This window comes from Sinohyriopsis cumingii, chromosome 17 (genome assembly GCF_028554795.1).
Source record: "Sinohyriopsis cumingii isolate HCF-2022 chromosome 17, ASM2855479v2, whole genome shotgun sequence".
Taxonomy (NCBI): Eukaryota; Metazoa; Mollusca; class Bivalvia; order Unionida; family Unionidae; genus Sinohyriopsis; species Sinohyriopsis cumingii.
This window is the reverse complement of record NC_142977.1, coordinates 28399949-28424245: the sequence shown is the minus strand read 5'-3', so window position 1 is coordinate 28424245 and position 24297 is coordinate 28399949. Positions and strand designations below refer to the sequence as shown.

The 24297-nt window shown below is 34.5% G+C and overlaps 1 protein-coding gene across 2 annotated transcripts in view; it reads left to right on the top strand.

The window, feature by feature from the left end:
* Positions 1 to 4598: 4598 nt before the first annotated feature.
* Positions 4599 to 24297, top strand: part of LOC149778323 (serine/threonine-protein kinase Nek7-like) — a 28137-nt gene continuing 8438 nt past the window's right edge. The window contains exons 1-7 of one of the 2 annotated variants that reach the window (XM_089939132.1): positions 4599 to 4693; positions 9272 to 9455; positions 12097 to 12159; positions 13465 to 13575; positions 17033 to 17249; positions 21516 to 21610; positions 22578 to 22691. In XM_089939132.1, the coding sequence (XP_089795258.1) occupies positions 9285 to 9455; positions 12097 to 12159; positions 13465 to 13575; positions 17033 to 17249; positions 21516 to 21610; positions 22578 to 22691 (771 nt within the window). In that variant the 5' untranslated portion in view covers positions 4599 to 4693; positions 9272 to 9284. Of the gene's footprint in view, positions 4727 to 9271; positions 9456 to 12096; positions 12160 to 13464; positions 13576 to 17032; positions 17250 to 21515; positions 21611 to 22577; positions 22692 to 24297 lie in introns of both variants that reach the window. The other variant, XM_089939133.1, reaches the window with a different exon arrangement.

The following is a 24297-nucleotide window of genomic DNA, read 5'->3' as shown; positions in this document are numbered from 1 at the left end:
TTTTGTAATCGGGAGGACGCTTACTTGTCTGACAGAACACGATTGGGCACAATTGTTAGCTACATTAATGGAGAATCACCTCAGTACACACATTTAAGATCTTCGATGCTGGCTTATGTTTCCATAAATTTGCTATCGCTGATAAATAGATTTCCCGACACTGCAGTTAGAGTTGCAACGGATTCATTTTATATCGATAAAAAATATTCAGAATTACTGGCTCGTTTTACAAGCAATGATGAATCATGGAGTTCGTGGAGAATATAAAAGGAAATGTTACATTGTTATCGTGAATCCGCTGATGTTACGGTTAAAGATAGTTAATGCAAATCAGAATTATCAGAAATGTCGTCTGCGCCGTCTGTGAATGATCCAATCACCATACACAAAACCGTTTATTTGAACGGACCGGATGGTTATGGTAAGACAACTCGAGCGATTGAATTATTTCGAAATTCAGATTTAAATGTGCTAACACCTACACACAGACTCGTCAGGGAGATGAAACAACGAGAGGCCAGTTCTTGTACTTATCACAGCTTTTTCAAATACAGCGGTGGTGCGTGGACTCCTGACCGAATGGGAGAGAAATATATTCCGAGGATTATTATTTGGGATGAAATATGTACTGTGTCGTTAGGTATATTAAAATGTTTCTTGACTGGCTGCTAACAAAAAACACAGCTGTGATAATGTGTGGTGATCACGGTCAGCCACCTCCGTTTGTTGGACCATCTCCACATTTGTGGTTAAAAGATTTTGTTGATTATTATGAAGAAGGGTCTGATGATTATACATCTCTTGATGCAGAATTAAACTAGTTCAAGAAATTAATCAGATTACAACCGAATAAAATTCAATGTGAAATTATGCGCAAGGTGATTTCAGAGACTTCAATGAGCGACTTCTGGAAAACGTGGAGACCAAACGATTTGATAGTGGCAAGTAGAAAGATAGTCAGAGACACACTTCAACAGCAGTTATTTCAATTACAAAGAGAAAAGTTCCCGACGCTGCCAGTGCCGATGTGTTATAGACCAGCTGATACACGACTACAAAATATTGACGTTGATATACCAGAACAGTCAGGGAAACAGAATTTAGTATTAAATGATATTGTCACAGTTGATGTCAATGTTGTTGAAGATGCACTGCGCGCTGATAAATCCCCGTGGACGCTAGGATACGCAATGACGATTCATTCATCTCAAGGACTGACTATTTCTGATACATTTGTTTGGATCGTTGATGATCGAATCGAGTGGTCAAACTTTGTTTACTTGGCTGTGTCCAGAGTCAGAAGAATAACTCAGTTGCGGATAATTGTCTTGGATGAGTGAATGGCTAATGAAATTAATAATGAAAACAACAGTGATATAATAAGAAAAAAATTAGCCGGTTACAAACACAGTGACAAAAAAAATAATCGTGATTTTGACCTTGACGTTGAATTTATCATGACACTGAAACAACAGCAGAATAATCACTGTGCGAGCTGTAATTGTATAATGTTGTGGTGTTACACTAATAAAAATCCAAAACAATTTACCGTAGACAGAAAAAATAACAATCTTGGTCATACACGACAAAATGTGATGCTGACATGTCTTGAGTGTAATCGACGTCGGGGTGCTAGTTAAGTGATTTGGGCGGTAATTGTGTGTCCTCGGGAATTACTTGTAATTGTTCACGTGTGAATCCACACTGAGGAGCAGTTGAATCCAGTCTGTAGATTGCTGGTCTACCAGTGGATCTAGCTATGTTAGATATCTTGTGTGTCGTGATGCTCCAGACAGGAGCAGTCGCTCTTTCTTACCCTTTACAAGTTCACCTGGTTCATACAAATATCTCACAGTGACATTACCCAGTATTGGTTGTGCTGAAAAATCACGTCGCTGTGGTATATTTTTTTGGTAATTGCATTAATAGGTTTCATATTGGTTGTTCGAGTTATTTCATTATTTAATGCAGTTAACACGCTTGGTAATCTTGCAACCCATTCGCGAGATCTCTTGTCTTGAATAAATTCCTTCGCGTACTGATATCCAAATAACCGCTCAGCAAGTGTTCGATTAAATCGTTCAACAATTGCCTGATCACGATGAATCTCAGTATGCCCTCGTCTGATGGTAACATTATGTTGCTTCATCAGCGATGATACTGCGCCTTGAAATTCTTTGCAAGGATCAACTTGTAATAGATTTGGCCATCGTAGAGGTCCTCGCTGATAAATTCGTTTAAACGCTTCGGCTACTTCAGTTGATGACTTTGTTGTTAACGGTTCTGCTTCCTTGTATCTACTTGCAACATCAACGACAGTTAACGCGTATTTGTATGTTATTTGACGTCTTCGGATTTTAATGGTATCATGTGGCAGAAATAATATGTCAGCTTGGTGAACTTCATTTGGCACACTAACATTGAAATGTGCAAAATTAATTTTCTTAGGGCGCGGTAGATAAATTTGCCATATTGCCTGTTTGGATAACCAGTCTGCTGCAGTATCACGTGTGACTTTTGCTGCTTCAGCGAGTTTACTAATTGCTGAGCTACCCCTCCAGTATCCTCTTGGGGAATAATAAATCGATTCCATTATAATTAATTACCAGCACCTAGCGCTAATTTACCTTTCATTGCGGATTTTATTAACCAACTAGCTAACCTCTCCTTAAAAGATATATCAGTGATGGAATTTAGCGCGTGAATTAATTTCACATCCGCGAGATGCCTATCTTGTAGATTTTTACTTTTATAAGCTATATCATGCACATGACACGCTTTATCAATATCGTTTATCGGATACTCACCTGGTTTTGGTTGATCTTGGTCATCAAGTCTGATATTAAGTCTGGTTCCAGGACCACAGTAATTATATCCTGGGAGATGTTTTTCTCCTGGACACTTAGCCCACGGAGCTCCTGGTAATTTTGTTGATTTTGCTGCAATATCACCTCCTGGGTTTTTTTTATTTTTTATTTTTTTTTTTACTTGGCGCTGGCTTTGACTTTGATTTTGGTTTTGACTTTGGCGCTGACTTTGGTTTTGGCGCTGACATACCACTGGAGATAAATTTGAACTTTTTTGTACCGCATCGCTCACACTTGCCCGTAACCGCTGATCTGTTATTTTTTGTTGTAATGGTTGTTAGATCACCTGTTGGAGTACGTGCTCTACATTTCACACAATATAAATCCATATTTATTTTATATTATATCTAATGGAAATTACTGACTTTTCTGCAACAAAGAAACGAGAACCAGTTAAGCATCACGCAGCGCTACCAAATTCTGTTCGTATGATTATAAATGGACCATTTGGGAGTGGTAAGACACAGTTGTTACTTAATTTAATAATGAAGTGGATTAAGTGGGACAAGATGTATTTGGTAGCTCCATTTGTGGACGATCAACGATGCTACGAAGTGTTAAAAGATTTTAATGAAAGTGCAAAATTGTTAAATGAAAACGGTGATGATGTTGTTGAATTTATAACTGACATTAATGAAGCGCCAAGTATTGATGATATTGATGGATTTATTAATAATTTAGTCGTGTATGATGATGTGATGTTGGATAAACAATCAAATCCTGCCAGGATATTTTCCAGAGGTAGGCACAAAAACACAGATGTGATTTATGTAATCCAGCTATACACCCAGATACCGAAAGTGATCAGGGATAACTGTAATATTCTTGCAGTGTTTAACGGTGTTGATACAGACACGTTACGAAATATACATCAGACTTGGTGCAGTGGCGATATGGATATAAATAAGTTTAGAAATTTATTTATCATGCCCAATAACCCCGCACGGATTCATAACAATAAATTTACATGATCCTCGAACACGGTATCGAGTCGGGTTCGATACGATTTTTGGGTAATAGCAGCAGGGAGGCCGCGCCTCCAAATTGTCACCGACGATCGCGCATTTTTCCTTCGATGACAAAGAGGAAAAAAACATACCGGCGATAACAAGTAAACAAAGTTGTTTTACGCTGGATACGCACTTTTTTTATTACGATTTTTGTGTTTTGTAGGAAGGCTTAATTCGCGAAAATACGAGTGAACCAATTAGAGGCTGCTCGGCCTCCCTGCTGCTCCATACACCATACTACTTTAGGGCATGGTAGACGTTCCGTACCTAAAATGTGGTTACCTTTCCGTGGATAGTTTTGACAATGATCAATTAAACAAATTTTTGTCAAGAAAACACTTTGTTCATTAAAATATAAGTTTATTTTCCCCCAAAGCGCATTCTAAATGTTAAAATCTACCTATTTGTTATAGCTCTTCAAGAAAAACTAATTGATATGAACGGCCATTGAGAGTGTACGACTTGATAAAATGATATGCTTTAATAAAATAGTCAATCCATTTATACTTTATTCATTAGATTCTTTTAATTTTGAAGAAACAAAATGTAGCAACGAGTATTTTTGTATAAAATAATTTTTAATTTTTTTCTGAAAGGGCAGTTTAACTAGTGTTTCATGGATAAGGTTACAAGTAATCCTTCCTGACAAGATTCGGGTAAATTTCATCGCAACTAAGGGAAAATGCCGAGGTGTCTAGAATAAGGTTAGTTGCCACGAAAAATTTAAGCATGCGTGATATATACTTCCTGTGAAATACTTTCAAGAGCTCGAGTGGGGTTTGACATTTGGTCAAACGCTTTTTATTCCGTCCAAAAGTGAGAATCTGCTTATTGGATATATTTTAAACAGTCAGCATCAGCTATATGCACAAACTTGCTTAGTTTTGAATGTTAAGTCCATACAGTGTAGATATTTCACTTGCTGTGGACGTGTTGGACGGGGGGGGGGGGGGGGACACCTGTTAAAGGTCTCTATAATTTCTTTCATTGGCTAAATACACCTAATCACATTAGAGTTTTACGTGCAATCCGTTGTCAGAAATTCTTGAGCATCGGGAAAATGGTCACGTAACCACGAGGAATAATTCATGAACAAAATAGGAGAGAAATTGCATTTGGTCAAAGAAAATGTCGAAGCATTGACAGCTCTGTCAACTCTGGGGCTATTGGTAATGACAAATCAGTACAGGATGATGGGGGGGGGGGGGCGGAGGTATACTCTGATTGTGGAGAAATGGCTAAAAGTTATGGTAGTAGTGATATCCCATTTCCTTCAGTTAAGTATCCTGCAACATTTAGGAATGAGTGTGTGAAAGAATAATGTATAATAAAAAGAATTCCATATTTTTATGTCTAGACTTTAATGCATTATGTAACGGCAATACAAAGTCTGTATGTTGTGAAAATGAAGTTTTCCTGATACTTATGGATAATTCATTTCGTGGCAAGGAAATTGGATTTTGTATTAAACTTGGAGAAATTGAATGTGAATGATTTTCTGCACATACTGTTTGCAAAAATTATGGATTTTTGTCAGTCTTAAACAGCCACAACATAAGTTCCTAAACCAAAACATTGGAGGCCTGTACTTGTCATAGCAGCATTTTATGATAAAGTCAGTGACTAGCTTTCTTGTTATCCTTGTAATGGGTAAAATGTACAAAATGTAAGACTTTGCTCTAATATTTCCCCATTATGTAGACCACCAGCCACATCAAGTAGCCTCCTTGTATCATGTTCTTTAAAGCACCCAGTGTCTTTGAAAATGACTACACTGTATATTGATAAAAACCAACTGACCCAGTGTTCAGATGTTACACACAAACAATATAAATAACTATTTATAATAATTACAGAAAAATTTTGCTAAATCACCTTCTTCTGAAGTATGCCACTGCTTATATATCTTACTTGATCAGTTTGTAATTATGTTCAAATATATCCTCAGAATTTGAACTACACTCTTGCTAGCAGAAAGTGTCTTCTAACTCACTTGTGGAAACTGCAGTAGTTCTCATACTTAGAAGCAAAGTCACTATATATCCCATTTATGCATGCATAAAAGGTTTATTTAAGATAAGTAGCAAATGTCATGTACTTTTCATTATCTGTAGATGAGTAATAAGAATGAAGGACTGAAGACTAATGTTTAGAAACTACTTTTAATGAGAGAAGAGAGGAAAAGAAGTAATATGTAAACAAGCAAATATGTCATTTTATAGTATGTAGTTTCAGGAAGTCATTTTATAATAATGTTTGAGAATTTTGTTAGCTTCTATCAGTACAGGTGATAACTATAACTTTCAATATAGAAAGTTTGTTAGCTGTTGGGTTACAGTTATGCATGTAATATAACTGTCAGTCAAAGGACCAGGCTGACTGGAAGAAGACTGATATGGCAGCCCCATCACATGGGATCATGATGTTTGCCACATGCATTGTACACAAGGCCTAATGTATATGAAAAATGCAGCACTCATTGCATCTTGCTTAGTCTTGATGTAATATGTTCATTGCAATGCAATAACTCAATACTATCTCAGTGCATTCATCTGTTGCACATAGAATGCAATGTCAGATTGCCTATTTTAGCTCTATAAATATATTTTCAGCAAAACAGATTTAACTTGAACATTTAAATGACATTTTTAAGTTTATAATTTATAGCTTTCCATTTGTTGCATACTATATGTGATATTTGGCTATGCCACACAAACAGACCCTTTCAGATTTATTTGTATTGACAATAGCGCATAATATTTCATAAATTGTTTCATAATTTTGAGCATGGTCTCAGATTAGCCATTGGAAACACTACATTAATATGGTCACATGACTTGTCATTTCAATCCGACCTTGGGTGGCAGGATTCCATACACTCGATGTGGATAAGAGTTGTTATATACATTTATCAAAACCAATGGAATATTGAAATGCTCAAAGGCTTTAGCATTTTGTATTGACAACATGGTACAGTATATGTAAATATACGCATAGTTTCATTAATTATTGAGATTAATTCATCACCGTCTTTCCGTCCCGTCAGTTTAAGGTATGGTGTATGACATTTATGTAAACATTATAATGTTAAAAATGAAAAGGTGTTTGCATGCATCCAATCAGAGTAACAAAAACAAAATGTCCTTGTAAAATCAAACCTGAGAAAGTTGTTTGTAACATCAAATGCAGTAACAAGAGGACAGACCTGGAAACTATTTAAACTGAATGACAGGACTAATTTGAGCCCTAATTTGTTTTCTAGCCAAATAGTTATCTTGTGGAACAAATTTCCAAAGGAGTTAGTGGACTGCACATACATCGGTAAATTCAAGTGCACCATGGTTCATTGAAAAAGCTGCTAAGATTGAAGATAAATTTACAATTAAATATTTTAACCTTGCCCGAGGTTAAAGTGTAGAAATCTGGCCTTCAGGCTTGTTATCTCAGTATAAATCATATAATTCTGAGAAATTATACAAAAATTTCAAAGTTGTAGCTATTTAGATAAAGACCAGAATTTAAATACACTGTATCATAGGGAAACATTGTCTTTATTCAGGTATTCCACACTTGATTGAATATTGTCAGTTAGGTAGCTAATTAAAGTAAGGTCACTTATTAAAGTCATGTTTAATAAAAATTCAATTTTTGCATTTGTTTCTGCACGTAATTCGTTTCTGTCAGGAACAGAAAGGTTACTAAAGAATGTCTTTTTATTGTTTAGGCATTGTGAAGCAGTACCCTTCTTCTGGGCTCATTAACATCAACATCATTTTCAATACAGCTTGCTGGCTGTTATTTCCAAAAGGGGACAGATACAGATTTATAATAACATTAAAAGAAATATCAACTGTCTACTTGCTTTAAAAAAAATGCAGGAAAAAAAAAACAATAAATTTTTTTACCTAATATTTTGTGACTGAAAATTACCAAAGTTTGTGTCTGGATTTTTACATTTTGGCCTAAATCTAATCAGACCAGTCTGAACTGCACACAGACAGATAAACTTTTGCAACAAGTAGGACAAGTTTTGGTGTAAACTGATTCCAGGGCACAAAAATCATGTGTCCAGTATGCAGACAAGCAAGGATGTCCAATTTTCACCCTTCTGCACATGGCTGAAATAGCCAATCAGATACAGTGCCTTTTATACACCTACGTATGCAGTTTAATGAAAGTCTCAAAAAGATATGTCTTTGGATCCATTAAGAAATATCCCCAAAAATGCATTTCCTACCCACATTTCAGGCTCAAAGGAAAATAATTTCTTGGGTAGGGGAGCAGGGAGTGAGTTAAGCTGTGTGGATTTTATGGTTTTAGAAACTACAGTCTGTTTTGATATGATTTAATTAATCAGTACGATTGATAACCCTCAGAAATTAATATTTCAAAGCATAAGATAGTAATACATAATAGATGGTTATTGCTGCTGCTTGTATCTCTGGGAAGTTGTAGTGTAACCAGGGCCAGTGCAAGCTGTGTGGGGAGTGGTTTGCTTTCACAGGGAGCTGTTTCCAAAGGGGCACCAAACTGTAGAAGAAAAGGGGCACAAAAATAAGATAAAGGAACTTAAAGGAAACAAAGCCTTTATATTTCTTGATATGAAAAACTTTTCATTTGATCACAACTATCAGTTTCTTTTGAGTTTATCAGCAAATATTTTAATGATTGGGGGGTGCAAAATGTATTTTACACAGTGCACCATATTGCCTCAAGCCAGTCCGCTGGCCAAGGTTCTGATATGTTACCTTATCTACACCTTGGCGGATTAATTAAATATTTCAGTGCTTTGTCTTAGCAACATCTATTGGATGTCATGATTTGCCTCCCTTAGCATATAATGCCAACTATTCAGTAACATGTAACAGAGGTGCATTGTACATAGGCCTAAAATGGTGGAGGCAATTGACCTCAAAAGGATACTTGGTAACTTTAACACTGAAATTATGACCACATACCGGAGAGAAACCATCACAGGTATATTTGAGGGAGAGGATGTATTTGTACAAACAGAGATCAGCATGTGAAAATTGCTTATTTATGAGTCCATTCCAGTTTTGTTTTCCCATTGTCTTGGTATAGCATATCAGAACCTTGGCTAGTGAAGATGTTTCCCAAGTATAACTAAAGGAAATACCAAAGAAGGACTATATAGTTGGATTTTAGTGTTTTATGGCACAGTAACAAAAGTAATTTATTTAGTATTGGGGCAGTTAGAGTAAAGCACTTTATTGAAGGACACACCATGGTATCCAACCCAGGCTAATGCATTAGTTGCTTTTGTACCAGCAACCTTTCTGTCATCAGTTTGGCATTCTAACCACTGCAGCTCCTGAAAAGAATGTAGTTGTACAAAGCTTAATGGCCTTTCAACCTTGCTGTTTTATTTTCCAGATTTATATGAACAATGGAGAGTATGGACACAGACCCTGGGGCAACATCAGAAGGAAGTGCCAACATATATGGATGTTTGGGAAATATTGAAATAGATAAGAAGATTGGGAAAGGACAATTTTCTGAGGTGTACAGAGTAAAGAGTAAAATCAATGGAAGTATTTTGGCATTGAAGAAGGTTCAGGTAAGTCATGTATTGAATGTCTGTGGTGTAAGTCATTGCTTGCAGGACCTCTAATTTCTGGATTTAGTATTTTTAGCTTTGAAATTGTTTCTAAATTTTTCAATAGATACAGGACTCAGTTTTCATGGAATTTTGGCTCAGGACTTACATTATAAAAATCCTGCAGAGAAGTGTAAATATATGTTACATTGTATACTTTTGATCTAGTTTCACTATTTTATAAAACTGTCAAAATATTCTATAAGTGAACAATTTGTCACTTATCAGGGTCTGTTGATTAATTTATTTATTTTTGCTTCTGATAGTGTTGCATTATTGCAAATGTTTGGTAGGAGTTACCAGGTTTAAACAAGAAACTTTTTATTTCTTAATAACAGGTGACTGAAAATGAATAATGTGTCTTTCTGTCATTCATTCAGATTTTGTGAGCTCTGTATAAGATGTTCATGACAATACTTAAAACAACAGTATAAAAAAAAGCTTTTAAAAGGGAAGAGCAGTAATTCTCAAATAACGTTTTAAAATTGATATAACTTGTTTAGTGACAAAGAAAAGAAGTTGTTGAAAAATATTGTAAAGATTATTTAGAGCAGTGGGTTTATGACAGTAGAAAGGAACATGAATATTAACATTATAGGAGTCATGTTGTTCCATTTGATGTTTTGTCAATTAATATATTCTCAACCCTCCAAGCCACAGTATTCTCAATACTTTGATTATCAAAGTGCTTAAGGAGAATTTTTTTCAGAAAAGAAAGTAAAAGGGTAAAAAAAGACTATCAACGGTAATATCTCAGGAGTTCTTCCATTTGATGTTTTGTCAATTAGAATATTCTCAACCCTTCAATCCACATAATTCTCTATATTTTGATTATCAAAGTGAGCAAAGATATTTTGTTCGACACTTGCTTCTGACAAGTGACTGTAAAAATATTACTAATCTAGACTCAAAATCCACTTCCCTCAAAAAGGGCCATATATTTTACTGTTCTTTTGACACAGTGTGGAAACTGCTTTACATGTTCTTTTAAAAATATAAAAATACTTTTAAATTTATTAATTTACTGTGTGTGGCCCTGTCTACTAAAATTTTGTATCAACTTGATTTCATTGAAAGTAATGTTTTGCAGTACTGTGTAAACCAGTACTCAGTAATCAGATATTTTATGCAGTATGGTGTTTGCAGACAACACCATTTCCTTCAAATTGATTCCATTTCACTTAAAGCAATGTTTCCATCCAGTTCCTGGTGCCCAGTTGCACTTTTAATTTTCTTCTTATTGATTGCATCAACAAAGTTGATGATCTGCATTTAAAAGTTTCTTGCTTTAAACAGTTTTTCTGTATGCAGATGTTATTGTTTGTCAAAATGAACACTCTGCTTTAGAGCATCTCACCTCACAGCTGATGTAATTTCCAACAATGTCATAGTTTCTACATGTTGAGGTGTGGAATGTTTAATAATTGGGGCATTCACCTCTAAATTCACATTTGTCTTCATTTCAGTGTACACTCTGTGTATATCATTATTATCTTTAGGGAAGGGTATTTATGGGCTATGGACTATTTTGTTTTCTGAGTGATGCAGTTATTAGCACTTGTTGCTCAATCAATGCTGAAAACAGAAATGAAGTCAGAGCAGCATCAATCTTATTTTATATCAAAGTAAAACATGTATTCAAGTTTCATAATTTGTTCATGTCATAGTACATTGGATATGTGAAGATTACAGGAAACACTCCATATATCAATACAATCATTGGCTGTCACCTCTGAATGAAATGGATTAAAATACAATGTAATTTTCTCTCTCTTTGATAAGAATATTGAATTTAATGCTTTTATAAATCACTGATTTCCTAGCAGAGATGGTCAGACTATCACTTAGGTACTGCTTTAACCAGCAAGTATGAACAAGGGACAGCTCATTATTATTCATGAAGAAGTGAGCACTAACTATAGGTAACCAATTAAGCATGGAGAATAGAAATGGTTATGTTCCCCATTCAATGGTCATGTGCTTCTCATTTTTGCAAATGTAATAACGTTCGATTAAGGATATGATCTTAATAAGGTTGGGAACCTACAAATGGAGACAAGACAGGTGACTGAGAATGAATAATGTGTCTTTCAAAAACTTAATAATGAAATGTCACATTCTGTTGGTGCACACAAGATTTCTTTGCAAACAAATTAGATAACACATGGGTATAAGCCTGCCGAACAACTAGAATACAGGAGAAGTTTGATCTAGATTTAGAGGGGACACAACTATCAGGCTTTCAGATTTGTTAGCTCTGTACAATAAGATGTTATGACACTATAAATGGTTATTGTTATATGATAAAAGTAAATTATCACTGCTAGAGGAGGGATATAGTTCCATGGCATCATAATAAAATGGAATATCTTTAAAGTCATTAAGTTAAAAGATATCATTGTTGATTTTTACTAGTCATTCGTTATGCTTTCCCTGTTTAGTGCAGTGCTAAGTTGTGATTCATATATCCAGTAGAGATTAGCAACATTTTCTATAAAACTATTTTTAAATATATTACATTATTGATAGAAGACAGGAGATCAGTATGCATTTTCAGTGAATTGCACAGTTAATAATGGCAGGAATGTTTTGCATTTTTTAGATTTTTGAAATGATGGATGCAAAGGCAAGACAAGATTGTATCAAGGAAATTGATCTCTTAAAGGTATTGATAATATACAAGATACCTTTTACAAAAATATATCAGTTCAGGCCGCATTGTAAGTGCCTTCAGAATGCTCCATATTGTTGAGCATATTATGTTATTTTGTCTGTCAATCCAGCGTCCCTTCCATATGTCTGTCTGTTACCCATTTCCTTTTTGCACAAAAATTAGCATTGTCCACAATCTACAGTTAAAAAACTTTTCATTAAGGAGAACTCTTGATTTTAGGGTCAAAAGGTCAGTGATCAAGGTCATTATGGCTGAAAGTAGAAAATGGTTTCTACACAGTTACTTCATTTACCTGACTGTGGATTATCTTGCTCTTAGAGTAAGGAAGAAACCTGTCCATTTTGGGATCAGTGGTTAAGAACAATGTGATAGAAAGAAATAAAAATGGTTTCTGCACAATAACTATAGTTTTAAATCACAAACCTGAACCAGATGTGAATGGTTTACACTTGGGTAAGGAAGAAGCATGTTAATTTTATGATCAAAACATCCAAGGTCAAGGTCATTGTGAGTGAAATAAGAAAACTTGTTTCTGTTCAGTGATATTCTACATCACAAACCTGGGCTAAATGGTTTGGTTGGTGTGGTCTTGGGAAAAGCAAAAGGTCTGTTGATTTTGGAATTCAAAAGGGCAAAGGTCAAGATCTTTGTTTCCAAAAGAAGAATAATGATTTGTTCACATAATTTGATTTGTTGACTACATAGCTTAACAAATGTTCATCAGTACTTGGTATGGACAAGATATATTGATTGAGGGATCAAATCATCCATAGTCAAGGTTATTTCATCACAAAGGATAATTGGTTTTGCAGAATAATGTTTGTTTTAGGTATGTTACTTAAATCTGGTCTAAATGTCAGAGATCAGTGTTATGGTAAGTCTGATTGAAATAAGAAACTGTTAAACACAGGGTTGGTAAATGTGCTGTTCACAGTACTTGTTGTTTTGCAAGTCAAATATTTGCTAAATATAACAAGTTTTCAGTAGTTTCAGAATACTCAGTATCTTCACATAAAGTAAATTATTGAATGAATTATTGTTTTTATTTGTATTCTGCTTATCTAGCTTGAAAATGCAGTGAACTGAAAAATTACTTGCATGAATTGTTGTAGTTGATTTCATAAATTTTCTCATGAAGAAAAGCTTTCTCCAATTTATTCAATGGTCAATATACAAAGACAAAATAAATGATATTAAGTACTAAGTGAGATGTGAAGAAATGTCCCTGATGTAATGTACTTATCAGCAACTCTCTGCAATAAAATATTATTCCAAATGTGTCATATTTATTTTTAGCAACTGAATCATCCCAATATTATCAAGTACTTGGATTCCTTTATTGAGGACAATGAACTGAATATTGTACTGGAACTGGCAGATGCAGGGGATCTTTCACGCATGATCAAGGTGAGAACATACTGAAAATTAATCCATAATCAGTTTTATATGAGCTGATGTTCTCTTGTTATACAATATGGGAGAGGCAATGGTTTTGTCAACAGGGGACTTAGTTTAAAAACATTATATAAGCAAAAATTAAGTCATGTTTAGTGAAAAGAATTTAATTATTACAAAACTGGATACTAAATACAGATAATAACATACATATGGTGAGAGTATTATGTCTTATACCTGCAACATTTGCTTGTCTGATGTATTTGTCGGCACATGCATAAGCAGTACATATTTCTCATTGCTTACATGCATAATCATGTGACATGTAGATAAGAAATGATACATCATTCTAATCCAAGAGCCCTACTGAATTTTCTTTATGCTGCTAATGGTTCACTTTGTGTCCACGATAAAAGAGCTTCCAGTTGAAAGTACCATTCCTGCATTTTCTTCATATGGCTTTGATGCCTGGCAAAAGGTCAAGTGAGTTTATGGTATGTACTTTTGTCCATCTCTCCATCCATCTGCATTTGATTTTGAATACTCTAGAGATTTCATTTCTGATCAGATTTTGATCAGATTTGGCATGTAAGCTTGATGGGTTTGATCATGATGATGCATTCTGATGAGGTTAGCTTGCATCTGATTGGCTAAGCTTATGAACACTTGAATTCACATTTCAGGTCAGATTTAGGAAAGATTTGATACGTTTGCAAATATTTATTGACCTCAGATTTGTTTCATTATGAGCAACATCCAGACATGTCAATCGCCTGGACTTGTGAACAATCTAGAGGCCATATTTCTAATCAGATTTGCTATGCAAAATCACATCATCATGATCTTAGATGGGTTCTTTTAGGAGTGATCTTATTGGATGATTTTTTTTTAATGCTCAGACATATCAATAGCTATGAACCCTCCCCATATATTACATAACCAGGATATGAAAGCTTTCCTTCCCTGCCCCCAGATATTACATAAACAAGACCTGAAATGCTTTTCATCCATTTCAAGACATGCTTCATGCATTGTTGATCCAGAACAGTTTTCTGACCATTATATGGTGCCTAATTCACAGATACATATACACTGCTCCCTCGATAACTCGCGCCCAGATAACTCGCGATCCCACTTATAACGCGGTGTCCGTTTTGGCTCCCAATTTTTTCCAGAGAAAATGTATTTAAAATATCTTTAAAATATGCTGAACGTGAAAAAATTACAATAAGAATTGGTAAATTAAACCTTGATACATTGCTCGTTTTATCATCAAAAATATAATCCATATTTTGAAATTTGCAAGTTCTAAATAAGAATTAATTTCAGAGATCTCAATAGCGCTTAATTACATGTATTTGGACGCTAATTTTTGATCTGGAACGCAGAAAATGACTGAGGCGGGAGTCTTCCGTACGTATGTAATAGGTGCACCGGAAAATTCAAAGATTTGCCAGTCCTGTTTCAGCCACCTGCTTTGTGGGAAAATGTGTTGATTAGTTATCTGTGCTGATATTTACAATGACAGAATTCAGTGACTGAAAGACCCCTTGATGTACATACATGTTGCCATTTTATAAGAGTACATTAAAAAAAAACATGATGCAATAGCTAGGCGGCTAGTTCAAAGGCTTTGACTGGTGGCTAGGTGAGAAAATGTACTGATATTTAGTGATTGAATTCAGAGGCAGAAAGACCCAGTTTTAAGATCCTAGCGAGACCTCTGTTTAAAGATATATATTATATAAGTTTTTATGATAAATAGTTGTCAGTATACTGTAAATAAACAGTCTGGTGAAATAGCAGTCAATGAAAACTTTTGGTAAATGCTAACAGGTGGCAACAGAGAATGAAATAAACACCAATTAAACGTCTTCCTGTGTGAAAGTCACGTTCTAATCCTTTAATTCCGTTTCAGTGTAAACATTATAATCACAACATATTCTGTTCATTGAAAACATGAAAAGAGTCAAACGACCGTCAAATTGAAACCCGTGAGTACTTCAGTGAGAACCTAATTACATGCTGGCTTTGTTTTGATCAACAACTTGGGGAAATGTGTGTTGCATTAAAAAATCGTTTACAAGTGACCTGAGGTGCTGGATTAAGGGTCTTGGAGCTGCCTTTGGCATAAAGCAAAACAATAACAGAGACAGCGACGATGATAGTGACTTTGAAGGTTTCAGTGAAACTGATGTCATTATTGCCAAGGCTGTTTGGGAGAAATTCGTACAGACTCATGGTCCTGAGATGGGCGTTTCTGTTGATGATATGGAGGAGTGGATTTGTGCTGACAGTGATTGCCCCACAGCCAAATACATGTCAGATGAAACAATAATTAATTCTGTAATGAACAAATTTGCAGCAGAAGATGATTCTAACTGGAGTACCACAAGTGTTGAAAGTGATGCAGATGCAGATGTTGCACCACCTCCTCCCCTCTGCACAGGAAGCAATCAAATCTTTTGAAATTGCCATAAGGTGGCTGGAGACCCAAAATGTTGACTACATAAAGCTCATGCAGTTGAGAAATCTGAGGGATTTTGCTCGGCGGCAGAGAAACCAAGGAGTAACACAAAAAAAAAATTAACTGATTTTTTCAAAAGTGAATTGATATGTCACGCGAGGCACAAACGGCAAGTATTAACTTGTTCAAATTTACGTTGTTTTAAATTTGTAGACCCATTAAATATGTTAGTACTGATTAACCCTTGTTTTTTGTTTTCCATTTTACTTCTATCACATTCAAATCTGTCTATCGTTCGATCGACACTGTTTCTTGAAAAGAGTCGATCTTTTGTATATAAAAAACATCTAATTTGGATCAAACAATAAAACTAGAATGTATCCAATTCAACATAAAAATTAGTGACGTAGTACACAATGTGTGAAGTGGTACACATGTTAAGCGAACAGAAACCACGTGGAATAAAGTTTTCGATGATCGCCTCAATATACTGTAATTTATCCTGAAATTAATGTTGACCTATGAGGAAATAATAAACAAAGTACACCGTTATGAAGAGATATTTATTCACAGTTAATCTCAGCATGATTATAAAGTGAGTATTCAACGCTATAATCTGCCTACCCCCCCCCCCAACCCCCCGTTATTTTTCCTTTATGTCATCGATCACTTTATTGGTTTTGGGCTTATTTTATAGGTCCCTCGATAACCCGCGCCTCACTTATAGTGCAGTCGATGTTTCTGGACCCCGATGTGTGCGAGTTATCGAGGGAGTGGTGTGTGTGTATATATATATATATAAAGAGAGATTAAAGAGAGATTTACTAAACACTTGTTTCCAAATTCCTTCTTTATTTATTTCTTTATATGAGATTGAAAAGTTTACGTAGGAAAGTAAATATTATTTAAACCAATGGTGATATTATAATTATCTTTGTTTACTACAAAATAGAATGTTCTAACTTACACATAGCTTCAATCCCACCATTTGTGTCCTTATAGCATTTCAAGAACCACAAGAGGCTTATACCCGAGAAGACGATATGGAAGTACTTTGAGCAGATATGTAGTGCTCTAAATCACATGCATTCCCGTAGAATCATGCATCGAGACATCAAACCAGCTAATGTTTTCATCACAGCTCAGGGGGTCGTCAAGTTGGGTGATCTGGGACTTGGAAGGTTTTTCAGCTCTAAAACAACTGCTGCACATTCCTTAGGTAAAATGAGCTTTGCTACATTATGATTTGCAATAGATAATTTGGGCAATTAAAGTTTTCAGACACATTCTATCATATATCATTCAGGGTATCTGTTAATCAGAAAACAAAAGAATACAAAGTGATTATTCAAGCCAAAATTTGTAATAAGTAACTTAAGCCATCCAGGTTTACTGGTTTACTCAGGTTGTTTTGTTTTCTAGTAACATCTAAATCATACCAACATTGTGGTGTTGGGTGTGAGTTGTATACATTGCTAAAACTTACTGAAAAATGATCCTGTTAAATACTAGGTTTAAATTTTTATAATTATGTATTAATTGACAGTTTTACTTAACATTCAGATTTTTGTTCATCAATGGAACTAAATTTTACTCAAATTATAGATGATTCTTATAAAAATTACAGATGAGTTATCAGAGAAAGATGACTTAGTATAACAGCTGTAAAACAATTACAAAGCTTTCATTCTTTGGTTTAATCAAATTATACTTGGAATTAGCATCTGCAGATAAAATCAGAACTATCTGTGGGGTAAAAGTGTAATGGTTTGAGAATAAAGTGACATTTTCATGGGAATTAAATTTAATTGGTTACACTTTTTTGTATTAAGGATGTGTTCCCCTTACTCCTAAAAGAACTAGAAAATTGAGATAATGTGATTGCATAATTTTGAGGCAATCTGAATAAAGAGTAATGGTGTATATGTTGTAAAAGTTTACAAGACAAATGGTGGAATCCAACAAGGGATCCAAGCTGTCTTTCGGAAGGGACATCATGCTGATTGGTTATGGTGATTTCTGGTACAATGTTTGACATGCATATATATATATATCATTGTAAAGAGATTTCAGATTCTCAACAACACTCAGTGGAATCAGTACAATGTTTAGTTTGCCAACATTCATTAAAAAAAAAAAATGAAGCCAGACTTCACAAACTGTACATCTTCATGATAAAACAATTGTTATACCCCCACCTCTGTAGAGGTGAGATGTGTAATCCATATTTCCTTCAGTCTGCCTATCTCTCCATTTAATCGTATTAGCACAAACTGTTTCAGTTGGAATTGCCATGAAATTTGTAAATATTTATCATCATAACATGTAGATGTCCAGAGATACAAATCACTTGCTCCAGGAAGTTTTGTTGGTGTTATTGCCCTTTTGACTTTTTGCAAAATGCTGTCTGTGACACAGCGTTGTTTGTCTAACTAGTCCCTGTTTGTGTTATTGCTAAATGCTGTCTGTGACACAGCTGTGTTGTCCTAACTAAGCCCACAGTTGAGTGATTTTTATGAAATTTTATAAATAGTATAGTCATCAGCTGAAGATGTACATGTGGACAAATCACATTGCTCCCACAGTTTGTTTTAGAGTTATTCCCCATTTTCTCTGTTAGTTGAATGACTTGTATGACAGTCTTCATAGCCCAGCTAGTCCATGGTTTTTCCTGGATTGCTTTTAGACTTGGCAAATATTATCTTTGTCTTGTAGCTTAAGCAGTAGATGATCTATCTTATTAGAACAGCAAGTCCCATTGTTATTTATGGATAGACAGGACAGTTCCCTGAAGATGCACACATTGCAGGGCTCAAATTTAACACAAATTTCTTTGTAGCCAGAAGGGCTAGTATATTGAGAAATTTGCTAGTCCTGCCAAATCTTTACTTGTCCTGTTCACAAAACAAGGTCACACAGCTTTCATGTATGTTTACTGATTCAATTTTAAAGTTTGAACAACCGCAACAAAACTGGATGTTTTCTGTTTGTTTGTTTTTGTGAATTGCGTACACCAGTTACACCACATAACATTCCTTTCCTCGTCATAATTCAGCCATTCCCTGTCTTTTGTCCATTTCTTCTGAAACTTTCCATTACGCTTTTCCCTATCATAAGAATTATTCCTCATCATTCTCATTCAACTTTTGCTTTTTTCCCGGTGGCTGAACACCTTCCATCAGACGCCACATTTTGCCTGTCCTATGAGGGAACTGTGCATTGTTTTGAAATACGAGATGTTATAATATAGCTGACGCGAATTATTTAAAGCAAGAAAAGGAATGGCACAGTATCCTTTATAAGAAAGTCAGAGCAAGAAACACGTTTCAAAATACGTGTCTTTGCCCTCTCCCACACTTAAATGGCCTCTCCCTAACAAAGACTTAACTTCAGTGGATGTTCTGCATGATCAAAGCAGTGGCTATTGTAAACACTGTTACAAAATATTAGCATCAGAAGATAGTGTTAGTTTCAGCTTGGAAAAGGTGTGTTCCCATCAAACGAAACCATCTGACACTTGGCGCATTGTATTTAACAGCTCCAATTACGGTATCATAAGTCGCAAGTTTGGTTATCATTCCTAATTAATTGAACCTCATTGTATTGTTGAAATTAATAATAAGGCGGAAAATTTTTAAATCTTAGATGCCCATGCTCAGAGATTTTAATTTCCAACAAATGTATGGCATTCTGCTTGGATATCTCCACGTGTATTCAATTATTTGTTCATTTTTGTAAGGGAAAAATATAAAAACTTTTCTTATCATCATAGAAAAAGTATTTGTATGGAAAGGATGTGTCAATAATGTAATCATAATAAACTGATTTAATTCTTATAATTATTTTGATGGAAATGTAAAATATGTAGTTTCCTGTTTGTGACTGTTGGAGCATTTGGGTAGCGAGCAAAAAAAAAGAAAAACCTTAAACAAAAAAACGTGCAAACTAATTTCTTTGAATAGTTTTTGCCGTGTACTTTTGTGTGGTATACCGCTTTGTAGTTTGTTGCTGTGGTCGGGTGAATAAAGTGTGATACCACGTCATTTTTTCATTTAAGTTGTTAACAGATTAATTTGGATCAATTACCAAATTTCCATTGTTAATGACGGGACCATAATTTACACTGTTTAGTGAAATGCACAAAATCGGATGGATTCTTGTTATAGAAACGCACCTTTCCGAGGCAAATTGACTTCATCTTCTCATGCTAATATTTTATGGCTGTGTTTACAATGGCCACTGCTTTGATTCTACAGAACATCGGCTAAGTCAAGTCTTTATTAGGGAATGGCGTAAACAAATGCTGACTATTGATAACCGAAACTTACTAGCCCATTGGACTGTTAACATTATGAAAGTTACTAGTCCGACAGGACATTTGCTAGCCTCAGGCTAGCGGACTACCGCTAATTTCGAGCCCTGCATTGACAAATCCTTTGCTTGTAGCATAAGACAGACTCTCAAGAAGAAAATTTTATTTTGTTCTTTTAAGGATTGATTTGAAACTATGCACATATTATAGTAGTCATTTGAGGATGCATATATTAACAAATCTTAGTGTACCCTTGATTTTGTAAGAGTTATTGCCCTTTTTATCTTGAAGCTGGAGGTTATGTGACATAATTTTATGAATGTAACTACTCTTGAAGTTTTGATTGGATTTCTTTGAAACATTATATATTATGGTAATCTTCATTTGATAGGCATGTTGACAAATCGTTGTTGGTGATATTTTCATCTCCTTCATGGGATAGGTGTGGGATAGGTAGGAGTTTATATATGTGAACACATTGACGTTCATCTAATGGGAGTAATACTAACAACTTCCAACTTAATCCTAAAACTTTAATTGTTTTATGTTCTTTGATCACATAAGAAATCTTTGAACACATAGGAAATGTCTTCATGAAGTTTTTTTTTCAAATTATTTGTGTAAAATATCATAAAAGCTGTTTATAGAACTTAGACCATTTTCTCATAAGATAGAAACAAATGTTTCAATTGTCCTGGTATATTATTACGAAAATGGCTTTGCTCCAAATACTGTAAATTAGAATGAAATTTTGTCATTCTAAATGTATTACATTGAAATAGATACACTGGATTTCCCACTTGTTGCCATGGTTATATATCCAGAACACTTTAAAATAACAATCTGTCCTTACACTGTTCTTCTCTGTTATAACAATATTTGGATCCATAACTGCCAAAAGTGTTATGTAGAGAATCTCTGTAATAGGAGGATTATCAAAATTTGTTAGATATTGAGGTTTTACCAAGGAAATAAAGCTGTAATACTGAGCATCATGTTATTTTCTTTCAACCCACATTTCATAGACCATTTCAATTGCAGTGGTATAATTTTGGTCATGGATTCCATAGAGATACCATGTTACATCTCAAATCACATTAAAATGAGGTGCATTATAGCAAAGTAGAGCTGTATACATTAGGAAATCAGACTTTGTTCTTTTTATGCTTTTAGTGGGCACACCATACTACATGTCGCCAGAGAGGATTCACGAGAATGGGTACAACTTCAAATCAGATATCTGGTCCCTTGGTTGCCTTCTTTATGAGGTACATTGGCCTGAAGCTCAGAAGTGTCGCAAAATATGAAATAACACTAAAGTCATGATTTGCCTTTGAATACAAAATTCAGCACAATCCAGCAGCAAGAATTTTAAGTAGTCCCATGATGTTGATAAGGAGTATTGTTATGACCTGCTGTAATGTGTAATGTTTTTAAGTGTGTCAAAATTCTGTCAAGACTTGTAATTTTTTGAGTAATCAAATAATCAGTTTTGGTGATGGTCAACCCATAATGCTAATTGTGATATATTTTCATTTTTTTAATATTAAGAATGAACAAAATAGAAGTAATGATTGTACAGCATTTGAAACAGCTCTGTAGTAAAAACAATTGCAGAAGAAAGGAAATTAAAGTTAGATATGCGAAATTGTTTCCAGAAGATGTAAATAGATAAATATCTTCCAGTGTCCTCTTTACATTTTTTGCATTATTTTATTTGATTGCCAAAATTACATAGTTTCTTAAAGCTGCCTTCTATTGAACCAGAACTTGTGATAATCAAACTTTTTAATATTCTTTGATTCATGTGTAGTGTCTAACATTTCTAAATTATTTTATATTAGTTAGAAATATTGTAAAAGATAGTAATGATTTAATCCCATATATTGGTGTTTGTCATTAATTATGTATTAGCTGGTTTCAGGGTTAGATGCAAATATCAGACTTTGAAATCTGTTAGAAATGTAAATGTAAGCAGGCAAGTTGATTATATAATTTTGATCTTTTGTGAGTTCATTTATGTTAGTGTATTTTGTGTTTTGGGGGAGGATCTTTTTTTTTAAAATGACATTGTTTTAGATTTATGTGTGCAAGAGACAAAAATGTCTGGTTTGTCCTCAATTTCTATACAAATTTGTTCATCTGTAATTTTTTTTGAGAGAGATTTTAAAGAGACTATCCCAGACTTCATCTTTATTATTGTTGAAAGTCTTTCACATCTCTGTTTCTTTGTAGATGGCAGCATTACAGTCTCCTTTTTATGGTGACAAGATGAATCTTTATTCTTTGTGCAAAAAAATTGATAAGTGTGACTACCCACCCCTTCCAGCTGATTGTTACTCTGAAGAGGTATGAACATTATGCAATTTGTTTTCTTTTCTTTTCTTTGTCCATAATATACTAACAATATCATATTATCTGGAAGAACCAGTATTAGATTTAATGATATACATGTTGGACAGTGGTCCCCCTCGAATGTATCATATGACTAGTGGGAACTCATTTTAAACAACCAAAATACCCAGGCACAAACTCGAAGATTGCCATCCATCTAATGCAACCTTTGGCTGGTGTATTAGTGTCAAATTTACTTCTCTTAGTAGCCAAATAATGGGGTTTACAAAGAGAAGATTTGCAAATATTTGTTGATGTCAAAATTTGACACTGAAATTTATTCAACATGTCCATAAAATACCTAACTTTAATTCATACAAAGAAGGAATGCTGTGTGTTCCTTCAATGTTAGGTTTTGCCAGTTTGATAATTACTGGCAGTTATTACCACTGATAATTGTAAAGATAACAAAGCTAACTGCTGAAAAGCACAGTGCTGTTCCACTTAAGTCATTGTGATATCTGGTTGCCATAAAGTAAAATTGATGTTAGCTGTCATGACTTCTCTCTCTCTTGCTGCTTATTTGCTGCAAACATTGATAAATTATTGTTACTGAATTACTGTGTGAACACCGACATGCACATAAACTAACTTCAACATTAATATTATTAGAGAATAGTTTGATGTGACAATGAATATTGTGAATTCTTCATGTTGAAAATTTTGGTAAGTTAATATTTTAATAAGTTCAACCAGGAGCAGTTTTTATGATTGTAAAATGCATTTTTTGGTCCAGGCCCTCGACTCTAGGATCAGGGGTACTGCCTGAAAAGAACTCTTTGGGGGAGGACCCCCAAACTCCCCCATAGATTTTTTTCAGTTTATTTTATGGAGGACCAAAAGCAAGTCTGGACTACAGGAGAAAGTGAAGATCACTGTTGAAAAATATGATGTCACAAAGATTCAGATGAACATTGTCAGTTATAAATTCTGATATAAAGCATTGGGGAAAATGGAATGAATGGACAGTTAAGTTACAACCAAACCTTTTTTATTAACAAAGAGGTTTTGCACCATGATCAATGATTATTCATAATCTTTTTTTAAAAAATAACAAATTTTAACACATTGAGCCATAGCATGGAAATATTAAATATTTTTTTAAATCAGTTAGGCCTTTTTTATTTTATAATTAATACTCAGTCTGTGGGATCCTTTTCTGGAAAGGCCATTCCTTTTATAATGCCACTATCCTGCTGCACCATTGGTGACCTTTACAAGATGGGAATCACTGTATGTGGTGTCGTACTAAGATTCAAATTTTTACCATCGCAATCTAACAGACCTGTGTATCAGTTGTATTTAAAAATAAACAAGAAATGAAGACATTGAAAGTATTTTTCATAATTATTTTACCTTGTGAAAGTAGCAGTGTCTTTCTTGTCACTGAGAATGTCACATGTCAGGGAACAAAACATGGTGTCTCTTTCTCTCCTGCTGTCGTGCTTTGCTTGATCTTGTCTCCATCATGTGATTTTGTTTCACTGTTTTGTGTAATTAGTACAGTATGTATGTATTGCCTTTGTTTTGGGGAGATGTGAGCTTAATATGCTCTTGAACA